Source organism: Giraffa tippelskirchi, chromosome 9, assembly GCF_054371585.1.
Source record: "Giraffa tippelskirchi isolate mGirTip1 chromosome 9, T2T-mGirTip1v1.2.pri, whole genome shotgun sequence".
In the NCBI taxonomy this organism is placed as follows: domain Eukaryota; kingdom Metazoa; phylum Chordata; class Mammalia; order Artiodactyla; family Giraffidae; genus Giraffa; species Giraffa tippelskirchi.
Window position 1 is genome coordinate 163,841,985 of NC_137283.1, and position 16,167 is coordinate 163,858,151.

The window sequence follows — 16,167 nt, forward strand, 5'->3', positions numbered from 1 at the left end:
TGCTGACCCGAGGCATCAGGACAGGCTCCTCGGGGTCGCTCCACCCCCGCCCTCCGAGCGTGCCCTTGCCCGGGGTCAGCCACCCTCCCGGTGCCCCGCACGGCGCTGGCCACGCGGTGTCAACGCGTGCCGGGGGTCTGCAGTCCCCACGGCTCCCCTGGAAACAGCACAGGTGTGAGGGGACCGGCCTGGGGAGGGGGACCCGGGCCAGGGGCACTTACTTTCCACTGTCTGCCCACAAGGCAGAGGGCACCGTGAGCCGCGGGGACGAGGGGTGCCCTCCAGAAACAGGGCTCGGCTTGTCACTGCCCCCGGCCGGCTTACGCACTTTCAGGGAGCTCCAGTTTTCACCTGTAATTATCCTTTCTGGGATGCAGTTCTTCAGTTTCTTAACAAACACAGCAAGGTATTTAATCATAGTCATTTGACAAATATTTAAATCATTTATTGCCATTAATTTACAGCATTTCAATATACACACTGCACAGAAGTATAAACAGCTCTTCAAACACTGGCAATGTGCTTTCAGGTGTGTGGCCAGCTGTCGGCCGTGTCATGATCACTAAAGGGTACAACTTCCGAGTACTTCGATGCTAATGGTCGCAAAGTTTGTTCTCTTCAGTTTTCACTAAGTATATTCTAATAGATAATACACATATTACTGCAGATAAAACCTTCATTGAGAATTATTAAATTGATTGCATATTTGTGCTACTCTTTCTGAAGAGAAGGAAAATATTCAGTACTCGTAAGGCAGCAGAGAGTTGGTTTACAGACTCTGCTAATGTCTAGAAAAATAGTCTGGTTAGTAAAAATAGCATTCCGCGTATTCTCCTCAGCAAGACTATTCAGGATGGTGGAATCCGTGACAGCTGGCGATGTAGTCCCTTCAAAGGCCGGTTCTTCATCTCCCATTGTTACGCTGATGCCTTTTTAGACATCCTGGGAAGAAGCACAAGGCAAAACCCAGTGAGGAAATGACTTCTCCACCAGCCTCAAAGGTCAGGAGGGCTTTAAGAAAGGTCATGGAGAGCTTGACGTAACACTTATTTCAAGTCAGGATTTTACAGAAACAGTGAGCTCCTACTTCATGCCAATGTTCCTGTTTTAATAAGTGACTTTTCACTGTGCTGTATTAACCGCCCAATCACTGTTTCAAATTCTCGGCATATTTTCACTCTGGATCAAGTCTCCCCAGCTGCTGATGCACTTCTGTCCACACCCACACCCTAGAGATTTCTGCTCCACTCCGCCCAGCTCCTCAGAACACAAGGGGTGGGAGGGGTCTGCTCACTCGTGCCGGATCAGCCGTCCTCCCTGGATGAGCTGTGCTACTTCGTTGGTGGCGTGGCAGGCAAACAGGAGCCAGTTCCGAGGCTGCACCTTGTAGGCGAATCTCATGAACGTGAGGGAGTAACAGCAGAGGGCTGTCAGGACACGCAAGACAGACAGTGACTGACGGCCACCAAGATCAAGGGCTGCTGGGCCGACTGCCTCAAAACAAGAGCCTCTTCTGCTACAACCTTTACATGCTTCCGCAAGTGGGAAACTCATGAGATGGTTTGCCCCGTTGCTGGGTACTCTGTTATTTATTAAAGTCAGTGAGCGGACATCAGTTCTGACTTCCTTTTCTGTCTCCTAGAGTTGTTTAGAGTCCGTTATCTGAAAGAACTGCCATTTAATCCCCTCAATATGTTTTACGGTCAAATATTAGAGTTTCAAGTTCAAGTATACTTAAAGATACTTTTTCTGAATAAAGCTCAAGAGGACACAAAATTTAACTGGGGGTACTAAATCTGAAAGGCAGACAGGACCCCAACGAATACTTCTAAACACAGCAGCCCATTTCTCCCTTGCTATGTGACGTAAGGTCTCTCGATGCCAGCAGGCTCTTTGTGGTACGTTCTAACGGTGACTGCAGTATCTGGGGCGACAAACGTGAAATGCATGCAGGAGCCGTATCATGCTATACTTATATATGTAAAAATCCTCCCAATTATTCACATCTGCATCCTTACCAAATGTCATCCGCCCACTGATAATCTCTGGGGACTTCTTCATGTCATTGATGGCGGCAATGGGAAGACCCCAGTTGGCTACTGGGCCCCAAAAGTGCTATAAAAAATGAGGAGAAAAAGAAGAGGAAAAGTGAAGATGGAGCCATGAACAGCTGCAACTTCTTCTACCTTAGATGGTAACACGAACTGTGCAACGCAAACTGTGTGGTTGACCACTGGAAGGTTACCAGGCAGGCAGGTGCTGGGTTGCACAAGTGCTGGCCTATGAATCAGCAGTTCTCACAGGTGAGACCCCAAGACGAAGGGAACAGGCACTTTACCAAGGTCCCTGCTAACTTCCAGATGACAGTTAAGTAATCTCTGACTATCTCATTCAGAGAATTTTCAAATGAGATTAACTTCTTGCATAATTCAATCTTGCCACAACTTAACTTAAACCTTGTTAGAACTATTCTCTGCAATGTTTAAATCTATCAGAACTTCTTTTTTCAAGTTTTCATTAAGATATGTGTCAGTATCTCTTAAAATACAGACCCTAAGTTGGATACTTTTTCTGAAGAAAATAGAAAGAGAAGAAACTGCTTTCAGTTTATATGATCATATTCAGATCAGAGAACCAAAAAATCTATACTTGGAACCTCAGATAGTATGAAATAAAGATTGAAAAATACTTTTTTTTGAAAAATACTTTTAAAATAATAGTAGCAACCTATATTTAGAAAATGGACCATTTCTTACCTACAACCACAGCCATCACAGGACACCAAAACTTAGTTGTCCATGTTGAACAGCAGTGACAGCCAATTTAATTTAATTTCTGAGGCTGAAATAAGTCCAAGGGCTTTTCCTATTAAATTAAAACTTGCTTTATTTATGCACAATTTGCAAATAATACTTGAAAGTACACAGGAGGGAATCCCTGGCACCAGTGGTTAGGACTCAGTGGTCTCACTTCCAAGGCCCAGGTCTGATCCCTGACTGGGGAACTAAGATTCCCATAAGCTACGCGGCACAGCTGAAAAAAATAAAAATAAAATATGAAGGAAACCACACAGCATTGGCTAAAGACCCATTTTAGTTATCAGAACATTAAGTAGTGCTTTATTTCTGCCTATCAGAGCATTTAAGATAAATTTAGATTGCAGAATACATTTCTATATCTGCATTTTTAATACTGACCAACAGTCATTAAAATTCAAAACCTCCTAAGAATGAGAAAGAAGGGAAATGTAAAAAAAAAAAGATGAGAATTACCTTTGTCATAATCTAATATTTTGAAATGTTTGCATGATAAGCTTAATGCAAGCACGAGGTTGTGCCCTGAGAAGCTATCCAGCGTCAGAGCTGTCCTGTGGCCAGCTTGCTGAGAACCGCGGCGTCCACGTCTGAGTTATGGACCCTGTAACTTAGGCACCGCTGGTGCACAGAACCTCTGAGGTGCTGGGGTGGCTAATTTGTCCTGCTTTCAGACTGGATTCTGTCTGAGACACACATGGCTGAAACTTTCCTAGTTCTGGTGTCTAGATGAGGGCTGGCCGTTTCCCTTCTTCCTCACCCTCCAGCTCTCCGGTGACACAGTGTCTCCCCCTCCTCACCTGCTTACTTCAGGGAGGGACCTGTCCTTCCCTTGTGGCCCCTCACTTTATCCCACATCATCTTCTTCTCTGCCTTTTTTGACCACGCCAGTCTAACTGTTTCCCATCACTCTGCTCTGCTCAGCGGCCTCTGGATCTACACATAACGCACACGGCTCCCTGCGGGGCTTGGCCATACCAGGCGTCTGCATCACAGCTGTGACCAGACGGTAGAGGCCTTGGTGTGAATCTGAAACCTGAGGCAGGCCGGGGACTTCCGGTCACATGACGCTCACAGTTTCACTGGCCTGACTGTAGGGTTATATGACACAGGATTCTGCAAGTCAAGGGCTATATATACACTTGTGGTCATAAGCACTGAGATATACTTAAGATACATTTCTTAACAAGAACATAAAGGGTAAATGTAATTTCAACACTAGTTACGAAATCATCTAACCGCAGAACACATCTTTTCTATCTGGTACGAGGCTCCAGTTGTCACTTCCCTGCTCTGGAAAAACGTCTGGCTGTGTTGTCAGGTGGTCATAGGTCAGTGCGCTCGTCCTCCAGGGAAGTCAGCGTCCAGAGGGGACCCCGAGGACCCAGGGGGTACTGGAGGCACCCCCAGCCGAGGTCCGCAGGACGAGGCAGGTTGTGCTATTCCCTGTCCAAAACTCTGCTACGGCACAAAGTCTGCAGAAGCCTCAAGTGAAGGAGAGAGAGGCTCTTACCGTACTATCTCGTGAAGAGCCGCCGAGGTTCAGACGGGAGAGACATGGGGAAGGAAAAAAAAAAGATCAGATGCTTTGAAACATTTCAGTTTCTTTAACATTACACGTGTCCACGTTTCAGTAACAGAACTACAACACAAGCAGCACATTTTTTAAAAAGATGATTTAGTGATATTTCTAACAATAACCTTGACCTAATGAAAGTAAACCTTAACTTTATCAAAAATATACTTAATCCTTAAAGCCAGGCTATCCAATAGGAATTCAATGCAAGTAACACACAGGAGCCACACAAGGAAGTTAAAGATTTCTAGAAGCTATGTTAACAAAAACGAAGAACAGGAGTTAACTTTACTTATTTATTCCAATGTTACAAAATATTTTAATTTGGACATGTAATCAAGAACAACCTCACAATGAGGCATTTTACATTCTTTTTTGGCTCTAAGTCTTTGAGATCCAGTGCGCGCCAACACTCCCGGGACACCTCAGCCTGACTGGCCACCCTCCACCAGCTCCACGGCCACTTGGGGCCGGGGGCACTCAGACTGGACAGCGCAGGCTTCAAGGGAGCATTTCTTTGAAAACAACTAGCTGGACACAAGCACAGTGCTGCAGAATTCTATCCGCAGCGAACTTTCCACTTTTACTAACAGGCTATCACCAAAACATAAGCCCCTAAAAATAGGTGTGTAATTCTATATTCTGTTCATGACTGAAACTCTGGTCCAAGTGACGCCCAGGATTCACAAGGCATTCAAACAATGTTGGCTGAATGAAGAGAAAAATCTTTTAATGTTAAGTGAATTGTTTTCCTGAATGTTAAAACTAATGCCATTCAGAAATATGTCGAGTTACTTTTATTGCTGAAAAGGTAGTTCTTCTTTCCAGGATATAGCTGAATAGTTCCGTTAAGGCAAACTCTTATTAAAGCGCAGCTACTGAAAGAATCACTGGAATAAAACGATAAAAATCTTTACACACACAGTCACGTCCAAAGAACTCATCTTCTTTTATGTTTGGTCATGTCGCACGACTCCCCCCAGCCAGGAATTAAACCTGCACACTGCACCCTGCATTGGAATGCATTGGAAGCAGGGTCTCAACCACTGAATCACCAGAGAAGTCCCTCCTCTCGTTGTTTCGAGTTAGGGCTCAAGGAAGTTCTAATTTCCAGCATGAAAGTACTTGCTAAAGGTGCTAATAATACACTTCAAATAGCTCCCATTATGAAATACGACCAGCCTAGAAAGAGCCCGTATTTCACAGTTAAGTGAGCTGCTCTAACAGATGACGTTTCCACTGTGTAACAAGCAGGTCCCAGCTGAGCACAGGGCTTTGCTAGGGGGGGAATGTCTTGACCCGGTCAGGGCAGGGCCCCGCAGTTTACAGGCCGCAGTCACCTCTGGGGTTGCTCTCCTCTGTTCAGTCTGAACACAGGCCTTTTATTCACTGATCAATGACCAATAGCTGTTTGGGTTTTTTTTTTCCTACAAATTCTTTAAAAAATATTTCAAGATGTAGTTCTTAAAATACAAAATGTCAACTTGATAATTTAGTTTTTAATTCAGAACTCTTTCCTTGGATTGTACAATAGTTCAAACTCTACCCTATTTTACAACAGGTGACTTTAGGGCAGATTATAGAGGAATGTGAAAGAGGAATTAATTTCTGCCACCATTCCCTGCTCAGTACAAAAGTCCTACATGAAACTGATCACAAAAATAATGTTGATCACATCACTTTAATAGTGGTTTAATGATTATAAAACAACCTTGAGAATAAAACTGTTCTAAACATCTCTGGGAAATACAAAAATCCACAACTCAACATCCCTTAATTCTATGTCAGAGTTGTCCAAAATGTGAATCAACTATCAGTCAAAAAATCTAAAAAGCACATTGGTGCAGGGCCAAACTAGAAAAGTTTCCCAGTTTGTATGAGTATCTGTTCTAAAGAAAGATAAACCTAAAAGCAACACAAACTGCACCAGGGGACAGGAAAGTAAAACTGTGTGGAGAACACCCTCGGGTCTCTCTCCACTTGGGATGCTGCCTTTACTTCAGTGAAGGTTAAAAAACCTCAAAACAGATCCAGGTTTTCTTGGTTCACTTGACCCTGAATTTCCGTGAAGGAGAAACCAGGTAAGAATGTTGATGGAGGGACTTCCCTGGTGGTCCAGTGGCTAAGACTCTGCACTCCCAATGCAGGGGGCCCCAGGTTTGATCCCTGGTCAGGGAACGAAATCCAATCTGCCCCAACTAAGATCCCACCTGCCACAACTAAAGATCTGGCACAGCCAAGTAAATAATTACTTAAAAAAAAAAAAAAAGAATGATGATGGAGGCGATAGAGTAGGAGGACCAGGACCACCCTGAATGAACTGTATCTTCTTTTTCTCCTTAATTTGGAACACTGTTGGTTTGGTTCCAGGTTCTTCCACATCCATTTTTATTTTCACAAAGTCTCCTGGCACTGCCAATTTGTTTCTTTTCCTAAAATTACTGACAGTAATTGTTAGCTTTCTCTGCAAGCGCTCTGGGTAATTTAGGTAATTTATAACTTGCTTATACAGTACTAAAAGAATCCTAGCATAGTCTGTCTATATTGCTCCTGAGAGTAGAGTAAGAGTCTGAGATATTCTAGACCACAATTCTCTTAGAGGCTGAAAATGGTGACCACTGTTTCATTTATTCTCACCAAATTTTACCTGATTTTCTACTTCAAGCTAAAATCAGGAGTTTTTACAAATCAGAATGTGTGATATTCAACTGGTCAAAACTAAACTGGAAGGCAGAAAAGAGACTCTTGTGGCCAGTTCTGCTTCAACACTCAGCCTCAGAAAGTGTTTGAAGGTCATTTACATGACAGGGAAGTAAAGCCAAGGGCAGGGTATCGAAGCTCCTGGCAGAGAAGGGAGACATATACACAGGAAAAGGAGGTCCAAAGAAAGTACTGAAACCTTCTTTTCAAAACCATTTTTGTGCAGAACTATTTCCCTTCAAATCTTAAATAGACATTCTTGTTTTGGCTTCACAAGCTTGGCATCCAGACGGTCTTGACATCTCAACTTTTCTGCGTGGTTTGGATCTTAGTTTTCCCATATGTCCAGTGAAGCGCTGGACCATGTGATGTCTGAGGACCATTTAGCTCTAACATTCTATTCTATCTGGAAAGATTTCTGTTTTCCCCTGCAACTTCTCCCTTGGGTATTAAGTATAAATTCTTAAAGCTCTCCTGGAAGCTTAGAAGTTAAAATTAACAGAATAGAAAACCTTATTAACTGGAGAATGCTCACGGCAAACACCCAACTTACCTGGGATGTATAAGAGCATGCTGACTGATAAACTGATTTTCTAACACTCATGATCTAGGCTTACTTAAGAAGACCTCCTTTGCACATATGTGCACATACACATCCATTCACTCCTCTAGGAAGGGGAATAAATCTCTAATATAAACATGCACAGACCTTGACAGACCACAAAACACATGTCCTATCTCCAACCTTAGCTGCTCCTTCTAATTTATTTTTCTTAATTCAGGAGGGAGAATAAGAGGAGAAGAGGACCAAAAAAAAAAAAAAGCTATCTTCTTTTGCCTTCCACTGATAAGGTATGTGAGGAAATTATTTATTCTTTAAAAAGATAACAGAATAGAGATCCAGAAAGTTCTTGATTCAAGATTTTCATTAAGGTAAGAAGAAGAAATCAGGGGAGGGAAAGCTGAAAGGCATCAAAAGGAGAGTACCAGGAACCCAGGGACTAAGCACGGAATATTCATAAAAATGCAAATAAATAGAACATTTCCTTTGGTAAATATACACAGCACTATGCTGTGTCAACAAACAGCTACCAAAGCACAAAAACTAAGAAATTTGTCCAAGACTACACAGCTGGAAAGCAACAGGGCTCGGATTCAAACCTCAAACCTATCATTCAAATTCAGTACTAGGTATAATAATACTGCCATCACACACAACAAAAACTATTGCTAATTACTTAATATTTTAACACTGAGACCCTATTTTAATGTCCCAGTTGTCCGAATAATGCCTTTTAGAGCTGTTTTCATCCATACCAGATCCAAACAAAATCCACACGCTGTCTTTGGTTAGAGCCTGCTCTTTCAACTCAGGTTTCTCAACCAAAAAAAAAAAAAAAAATCAACATTTTAAAATATACTTGAAAATTCACTTCAGTAAGAAAGGCATTTCAATCTTATTCAGAAAATGTAACTGACAGGAGTTTATAATCTATGTGAAACATGATTTTAAATTTTTGCTGCGGACATCAACTCTGTCGTTAATATGATGACTTTAAAACTCTACAACAGCTTTAGTTTGGAAAACCTCTATACCCCTTTGGCAGGCTGTAAGAAGAAGGCTGGAGCTCTTGAGTAGTCCAGGATTGCAAAGAATGTAGAACTGATGAGATGAGCAGGCACAGAACCCCATTTCTGATTGGAGGAGAATATGAAATTGTCTTCTTATTGCTTCATTTGCCTTTGCAGAAGCAAAGCAGGGGCTGTAAGGAAGCCTGGAAGAACAAACAGGGGAAACATCCCTCTAATAAGTTCTGGAGAGAGAAGTCTGTCTTTCTAGCAGAAAAGGCTAATAAAAGAGCTTCTGATGAGAGTTTCGATACCAGTCCTCAAACCTGTTCTCAATCACCGCTTGGCAGGCTGGCATGAGATCCCACTGCAGCCAAGCAGGGAAAACAAGCCCAGTAGGACACTCACTTCCTCCGTTCAGTCCACAAAAGTATTTCCAGGTCAAAATACACAGCTTCACACTTCGTGAAAATGAGCAGGACCCTGTAGGGCCTTCCTGGGTACAAAAGCCCCTCCATGCCCCCGTTTCTTGTTACAGAAAAGGGCTTTAGTCTCCAAGGCCTTCCTGAAGTTCCCAAGGGCAGATTCAGGCAATTACTCATTGGAAATGTGAGGAAACACAGAAAGAAGGAAATGTAAGCAAGAAAAGTAATGAAAGAGTAAACAATAGTTCAGCGACAAAAGGGAGTCCTAGCTCCTCCTAAAGGGATACACACGACAGTCTAACACAGACCTTTGAGCTGTTCTGCAGGAACAAAGACCTGACCCGTGGTGGGGGTGGTGACTATATTCCCACCACAAGAAGCCGGAACTAGAAGGTTGTCATTAAGGTTCTCCAAATCACCTGGTTACATCACCACCCACCAGTCAGAGGTCCATAAGCTGATCACACACCCTGCAACCCTCGCCCTTTTGTGTCTTTAAGAACCCTTTCTTGAGAGTCATCTGGGAGTCTGGGCTTTTGAACAGGAGCCGCCCCTTCTCCTTGGTTTGTAGGGACCCTGCAATAAATGCGGCACTTTCCTTCCCCACGATGCGGTGTCAGGAGATTGGCTTTGCTGTGTATTGGGTGCATAGACTCAAGCTCTGTTCAGTAAAATCCACATTTATGATTTTAACTTTTCCCATAACAGGAAACTTTTAAAAATGTTTCTGCTACAAAGTCAGCAAGATATAATAGAAATACATAGTGATTTGGGGTTTCCAACTATTTTCACACCCCTCACCTGGTTTAATGTTCTCAACAACTCAGTGAGACAGGACATTGTGATTAAGCCCGTTTCATAGCTGGGGTAACTAAAGTCCACTGGGATTGACTGCTGGGGATCCCTTGGCCTGAAGTCATTCTTCGGAATCCTAGCTGGGTGCCAAACCTGGCAGCACTTTCCTGGACACTGCAATTCTCTTCCTCATTCAGTCAGAGCTTAATACAATTAAAGCAGTGCTCGAGAAGGTATATAAACATTAAAGATACATGAACTTAACCTCTGAAAAAAGGTTAGACCACACATCGAAGCATTCAACTGAAATGCCTGGCTCTCAAGACACCTATCTAGTAGAAAAAATATAAATTTACAAAAGTGGGGCTAACTCTCTTACTTGAAAATACATATATTCTATGAATTCTTCCTAGGTGATTATCAGCATATTTCTAATGTTGATAAGACTTTACTCTTAATTACACCATACAGCTTTATCCTTAGCTGTCCTTAACTATTAGGAAGGCTCATACACAGGAGAAAACATCAGTAAAACCTAAGGTAGTATCTGAAGCCATAGGGAAACTTAACTGCAGAGACTAAACACACAGCCTCACATGACTACTTTGCTCAGACTTTCCAGCACATTAACCTGATAAACACTGTACTCCACAGTACTAAACATCTATCTTAATTAACCACAGTCCTATATAAGGACAGAAAGCTTTTTTTTTAAGAAAACTCAAGAGTGAAGTTCTTGATCCCAAATTTATGGCAGAAAATTATTTTTCTTACCCTACTGATCTTTAAAATTAGAAGTAAACAGTATTTGCAATAAGATTCAGAATTTTAAAAAATTATATATATATTTTTACTGGTAAATGAAGCTGCCTTCATACGGTACCCTATGGATGGTTACACTTCTTAGCTGTCATCACCTCTGTACTACATTAAAGTCTTGAAAAATACTGCAGCCCTACATTTACCTAGGTTTAAGAAAATCACACAAATAAAAACTAAAATTTAAATTTATTCTCCAGGGAAGAATACTGGAGTGGGTTGCCATGTCCTCCTCCACGGGCTATTCCCCACCCAGGGATCGAACTTCTTGAGTCTCCTGCATTGGCAAGCGGGTTCTTCACCACTAGCGCCACCTGGGAAGCCCCCAAATAAACTATAAAAAAGGGCTTTAAAGTTTTATTCAATATTTTGAAATACAAAGCAGGCGTCTCAAGGCTAGAGATAGAAATAAATACAGAAAGTGTCTTCAGGCCTTTCATCCTGCCAACGCCCTTTCTACCTGGAAAGTCAATGGGAAATACCATGTAAAAAAGCATGCGCTTGGTTGGCAGAATATTCGTCTGTAAAACCGTGTTGGATATGACTCCCTCCCACCCACGCCTGACCTCCTGAGGCTGAGAAACGCGAAGGACGAGTCGACCCGGCGGGCTCGGTGCCCTTGTGGCCCCCGCCGCTCTGCTTGCCCCGCGCGACTCCAGGGCGCGCCCTCCGCGCGCCCGCCCGCCCGGCCCACACCTGCCGGGCAGGTGCCGGGAGGCGGAGCCCCGGCCCCACTCGCTGGACCCGGCCGGCTCTCAGCGCTCGTCCGCGCCGGGGCTCCGCCTGCGCCCCACAGTCCGGAGGGCCTTGCGCCGCGGCCCCGCAGCGGCCGGCCCGCTACCCCGGGACTAGGCTCGGCTGACTGGACTCCCGCCCGCCCCGCGCCCCTCGTCACGCGCGGCATCGGTCCGGAGCCCGGAGCCCTCTGAGGGTCCAGGGTCCGGCCGGGGGGACTCATCACCTCAGGAGCGACTGGACTCCCGCCCACCCGGCTGCCTGCGCCCGTCACGCGCGCCATCGGCCCCGGAGCCCGGAGCCCTCTGAGGGTCCAGGGTCCCGCCGGGGGGACTCGTCACCTCAGGAGCGACTGGACTCCCGCCACCCGGCTGCCTGCGCCCGTCACGCGCGCCATCGGCCCCGGAGCCCGGAGCCCTCTGAGGGTCCAGGGTCCGGCAGGGGGGACTCGTCACCTCAGGAGCGACTGGACTCCAGCCCGCCCCGCGCCCCTCGTCACGCGCGGCATCGGCTCCGGAGCCCGGAGCCCTCTGGGGGTCCAGGGTCCGGTCCCGGAGAACTCGTCACCTCAGGAGTGACTGGACTCCCGCCCGCCCCGCTCCCCGCGGCGCCCCTCGTCACGCGCGCCATCCGCTCCGGAGCCCGGAGTCCTCTGGGCGTCCAGGGTCCGACCCCGGGGAGACTCGTCACCTCATGAGGTAGTCCCGGAAGTCCTTGCTCCGGACATAGTCCGCCGCCTTCCGCACCAGCGCTCCTGCCATGGCCGTGCCGGACACCTAGCCGTCCGCGGTGCCCTCGCCGCAGCTCCTCGGAGCCCAATGACACCCGGCAAAGCGGACAGCGCGGACACCGCACCCTACCGCCCGCGCGCGTCACGACAGCTCGGCCCCGCCTTACGGCCGCCGCCCGGCTCTCGGCCTACGGGAGGGCGCTGAGCGCGAGACCGCGGCGCCGATTGGCTGGCGCTCACCGCACACCTCTGCCCCGCCCCTCGGAGGAGCGGGGGAGGGCCGCTGCCGTAAAACGGCCGGGTTCCGGCTGCGATTGGCTGGCGGTTGCTAGGCAGCCGAGCCGGCACGCTCCGGGCGGCAAGTGACAGCTTCTTGGCGCGCGGGTCTGTCCCCGCCGCCCGCGGGGGCGCGGTACTCGCCTCTCGTGGGTTTTTGCAGCGGCCTCAGGCTCCGGACAGGCGGCGTCCCCAGAAGACGCCCTCTGTACCGGCAGGGGAGCTGGTCCCAAGCTCAGGACCGACGCCGGAGCCGCAGAGCCACGTGCGGGGCGAGCCGCGGGGAGAGGGAGACGTGGGAGGGCCCGGCTGCCCTGAGTTTTGTTTTGTTTTTATTGTGAATGTTTTACACTGGCCCAAACTGTAGAAGAATGAGTCAATTAAAAAGCCTTTGGTGAGGAGAGAGCAGGGAGGGGCGGCGGGCCAGAGGCCCTGGGGCATCTCCGGCAAAGACATCAACTGGAACGTAAACACCATTATTATTTATTTATTTTTCTAATATGGGAGAATGGGAAACGATTTCCATAACTACCAAAGTGAAGTGAAGTGAAGTCGCTCAGTCGTGTCCGACTCTTTGCGATCCCATGAACTGTATGTAGCCTGTCAGGCTCCTCTGTCCATGGGATTTTCCAGGCAAGAATACTGGAGTGGGTTGCCATTTCCCCTACCAAAGGGAGAAAGTCGAAGGAATCGGCCTGCGTCCTTTCCACGGAATGCCTAAAATGTAACGGGGCTGTGCCTTCTGATATGAAAATACAGCCCGCAGGACCCTGTGGGGCCTCCTGGGGAGCAGCCTTCCTCCCCCCTCCCCCATCCTCTGCTTTGCCAGATAATAGTATCTGATGCACATTTCCGGAGTTGCTTTATAGATATGGAAACATGCCACCACATGGAAGATTTAACTACTGTGAGCATATAGCCCCAGGCTGCATGGAGCCAAAGGACTGATGAAGGTTATAACCCCCTTGACACCACCCTGTTCCCTCACCATCAGCCAATCAGAGGATTGTGCACCAGCTGGTCACTGTACCTTGCTATTCCCCTGTCTCACCTGGCTTTTCAAAGTGCTTTGCCAAAACCCTTCAGGAACTTCGGTGTGTTTTTTTTTTTTTTAAGGCTTGAGCCACCTAACTCCTTGCCTGGCCCTGCAGTAAACCTTTCTCTCCTCCAAATGCCAATGTTTCTGTTTGTTTGGCCTCAGTGTGTGGGGCACAAGAACTTGTGCTAACAGAAAGATCTTTAAGATATATAGGAAAAAAAATTAAGATGCACAATCATGAGTGTACTATGCTAGTCATTTGTGCATAGTGAGAAGCAAAGTATATAAATTTATGTTTCCAAAGATCAAGAGAAATGTTGGCAATGGCTGCCTCTAAGGATGTTAAGGGGGTGAAGGTTGGAGGGTAGTTATTCTCTGTGTACTCTTTGTTCCCTTTGAAACTTGTACAACGATCATATGCTATCCAAAATAAACATTAAAGAAGAAAAGAAACACCTTTGAGAATTGAAATAGCAATAATTTCATTGAATCAGATTTATTTTCTGTTAGGGTGTCTAGAAAAGGCAGAGGCACCAGAGATCAAATTGCCAACATCCACTGGATCATCGAAAAAGCAAGAGAGTTCCAGAAAAACATCTACTTCTGCTTTTTTGATTACGCCAAAGCTTTTGACTGTGTGGATCACAACAAACTGTGGAAAGTTCTTAAAGAGAGGGGGATACCAGACCACCTGACCTGCCTCCTGAGAAATCTGTATGCAGATCAAGAACCAACAGTTAAACTGGACATGGAACAACAGACTGGTCCCAAATCGGGAAAGGGGTACGTCAAGGATGCATATTATCACCCTGCTTATTTAACTTATATGCAGAGTACGTCATGTGAAATGCCAGGCTGGAATCAAAATCGCCAAGAGAAATATCAATAACCTCAGATATGCAGATGACAGCACCCTTATGGCAGAAAGTCAAGAGGAACTAAAGAGCCTCTTGATGAAAGTGAGAGAGGAGAGTGAAAAAATTGGCTTAAAGCTCACCAATCAGAAAACGAAGATCATGGCATCCGGTCCCATCACTTCATGGCAAATAGATGGGCAAACAGTGGAAACAGAGACCTTATTTTTTTGGGCTCCAAAATCATTGTAGATGGTGATTGCAGCCATGAAATTAAAAGACGCTTACTCCTTGGAAGGAAGATTATGACCAACCTCAGTTCAGTTCAATCGCTCAGTCGTGTCCGACTCTTTGCGACCCCATGAATTGCAGCACGCCAGGCCTCTCTGTCCATCACCAACTCCTGGAGTCTATCCAAACCCATGTCCATCAAGTCAGTGATGCCATCCAACCATCTCATCCTCTGTTGTCCCCTTCTCCTCCTGCCCCCAATCCTACCCAGCATCAGGGTCTTTTCCAATGAGTCATCTCTTCGCATGAGGTGGCCAAAATATTGAAGTTTCAGCTTCAGCATCAGTCCTTCCAATGAACACCCAGGATTGATCTCCCTTAGGATGGATTGATTGGATCTCCTTGCAGTCCAAGGGACTCTCAAGAGTCTTCTCCAACACCACAGTTCAAAAGCATCAATTCTGTGGTGCTCAGCTTTCTTCACTGTCCAACTCTTACATCCATACATGACCACTGGAAAAACCATAGCCTTGACTAGACGGACTTTTGTTGGTAAAGTAACGTCTCTGCTTTTAAATATGCTATCTAGGTTGGCCATAATCTTCCTTCCAAGGAGTAAGCATCTTTTAATTTCATGGCTGCAATCACTCTCAGCAGTGATTTTGGAGCCCAAAAAAATAAAGTCTGACACTGTTTCCACTGTTTCCCCATCTATTTCCCATGAAGTGATGGGACCAGATGCCATGATCTTAGTTTTCTGAATGTTGAGCTTTAAGCCAACTTTTTCACTCTCCTCTCTCACTTTCATCAAGAGGCTCTTTAGTTCTTCACTTTCTGCCATAAGGGTGGTGACATCCGCATATCTGAGGTTATTGATATTTCTCCCGGCAAACTTGATTCCAGCTTGTGTTTCTTCCAGCCCAGCGTTTCTCATGATGTACTATGCATATAAGTTAAATAAGCAGGGTGACAATATACAGCCTTGACGTACTCCTTTTCCTATTTGGAACCAGTCTGTTGTTCCATGTCCAGTTCTAACTGTTGCTTCCTGACCTGCATACAGATTTCTCAAGAGACAGGTCGGATGGTCTGGTATTCCCATCTCTTTCAGAATTTTCCACAGTTTATTGTGATCCACATAGTCAAAGGCTTTGGCATCGTCAATAAACCAGAAATAGATGTTTTTCTGGAACTCTCTTGCTTTTTCGATGATCCAGCAGATATTGGCAATTTGATCTCTGGTTCCTCTGCCTTTTATAAAACCAGCTTGAACATCTGGAAGTTCATAGTTCACGTATTGCTGAAGCCTGGCTTGGAGAATTTTGAGCATTACTTTACTAGCGTGTGAGATGAGTGCAACTGTGCGGTAGTTTGAGCATTCTTTGGCATTGCCTTTCTTAGGGATTGGAACAAAAACTGACCTTTTTCAGTCCTGTGGCCACTGCTGAGTTTTCCAAATTTGTAAATTAAAAGACGCTTACTCCTTGGAAGGAAGGTTATGGCCAACCTAGACAGCATATTAAAAAGCAGAGACATTACTTTGCCGACAAAGGTCCGTCTAGTCAAGGCTATGGTTTTTCCAGTAGTCATGTATAGATGTGAGAG

The 16,167-nt window shown here is 45.8% G+C and overlaps 1 protein-coding gene and 1 non-coding gene across 9 annotated transcripts; one reads left to right on the top strand and one right to left on the bottom strand.

Annotated features, from left to right (window-relative positions):
- Positions 1-423: 423 nt before the first annotated feature.
- On the bottom strand, positions 424-12,327 carry MPC1 (mitochondrial pyruvate carrier 1). 8 transcript variants are annotated; one of them, XM_081530714.1, is made up of 6 exons: positions 12,123-12,327; positions 8,686-8,864; positions 4,053-4,330; positions 2,019-2,115; positions 1,295-1,427; positions 424-942 (listed from the first exon to the last, which is right to left on the bottom strand). In XM_081530714.1, the coding sequence occupies exons 3-6, from the start codon at positions 4,062-4,064 to the stop codon at positions 918-920; spliced, it is 267 nt and encodes an 88-aa protein (XP_081386840.1). In that variant the 5' UTR covers positions 4,065-4,330; positions 8,686-8,864; positions 12,123-12,327; the 3' UTR covers positions 424-917. The 8 variants fall into 8 exon arrangements, with proteins under 8 accessions (XP_081386840.1, XP_081386839.1, XP_081386844.1 ...); XM_081530713.1 differs by lacking the exon at positions 8,686-8,864; XM_081530718.1 differs by lacking the exon at positions 4,053-4,330.
- TRNAG-CCC (transfer RNA glycine (anticodon CCC)) lies at positions 6,494-6,567 on the top strand. Its single transcript has one exon. It is a non-coding gene; the product is annotated as a tRNA-Gly (tRNA).
- Positions 12,328-16,167: the final 3,840 nt, after the last annotated feature.

What these genes read in the sequence shown, in the direction of transcription:
- MPC1 (XM_081530712.1), bottom strand. Translation starts at nt 12,193, where the DNA reads ATGGCAGGAGCGCTGGTGCGGAAGGCGGCGGACTATGTCCGGAGCAAG. An exon ending in CAGTGGGCGGATGACATTTG is followed by an intron (nt 1,428 to 2,018) that starts GTAAGGATGCAG and finishes GTGTCCTGACAG; the next exon opens with CCCTCTGCTGTTACTCCCTC. An exon ending in GGACGGCTGATCCGGCACGA is followed by an intron (nt 943 to 1,294) that starts GTGAGCAGACCC and finishes GCTTCTTCCCAG; the next exon opens with GATGTCTAAAAAGGCATCAG.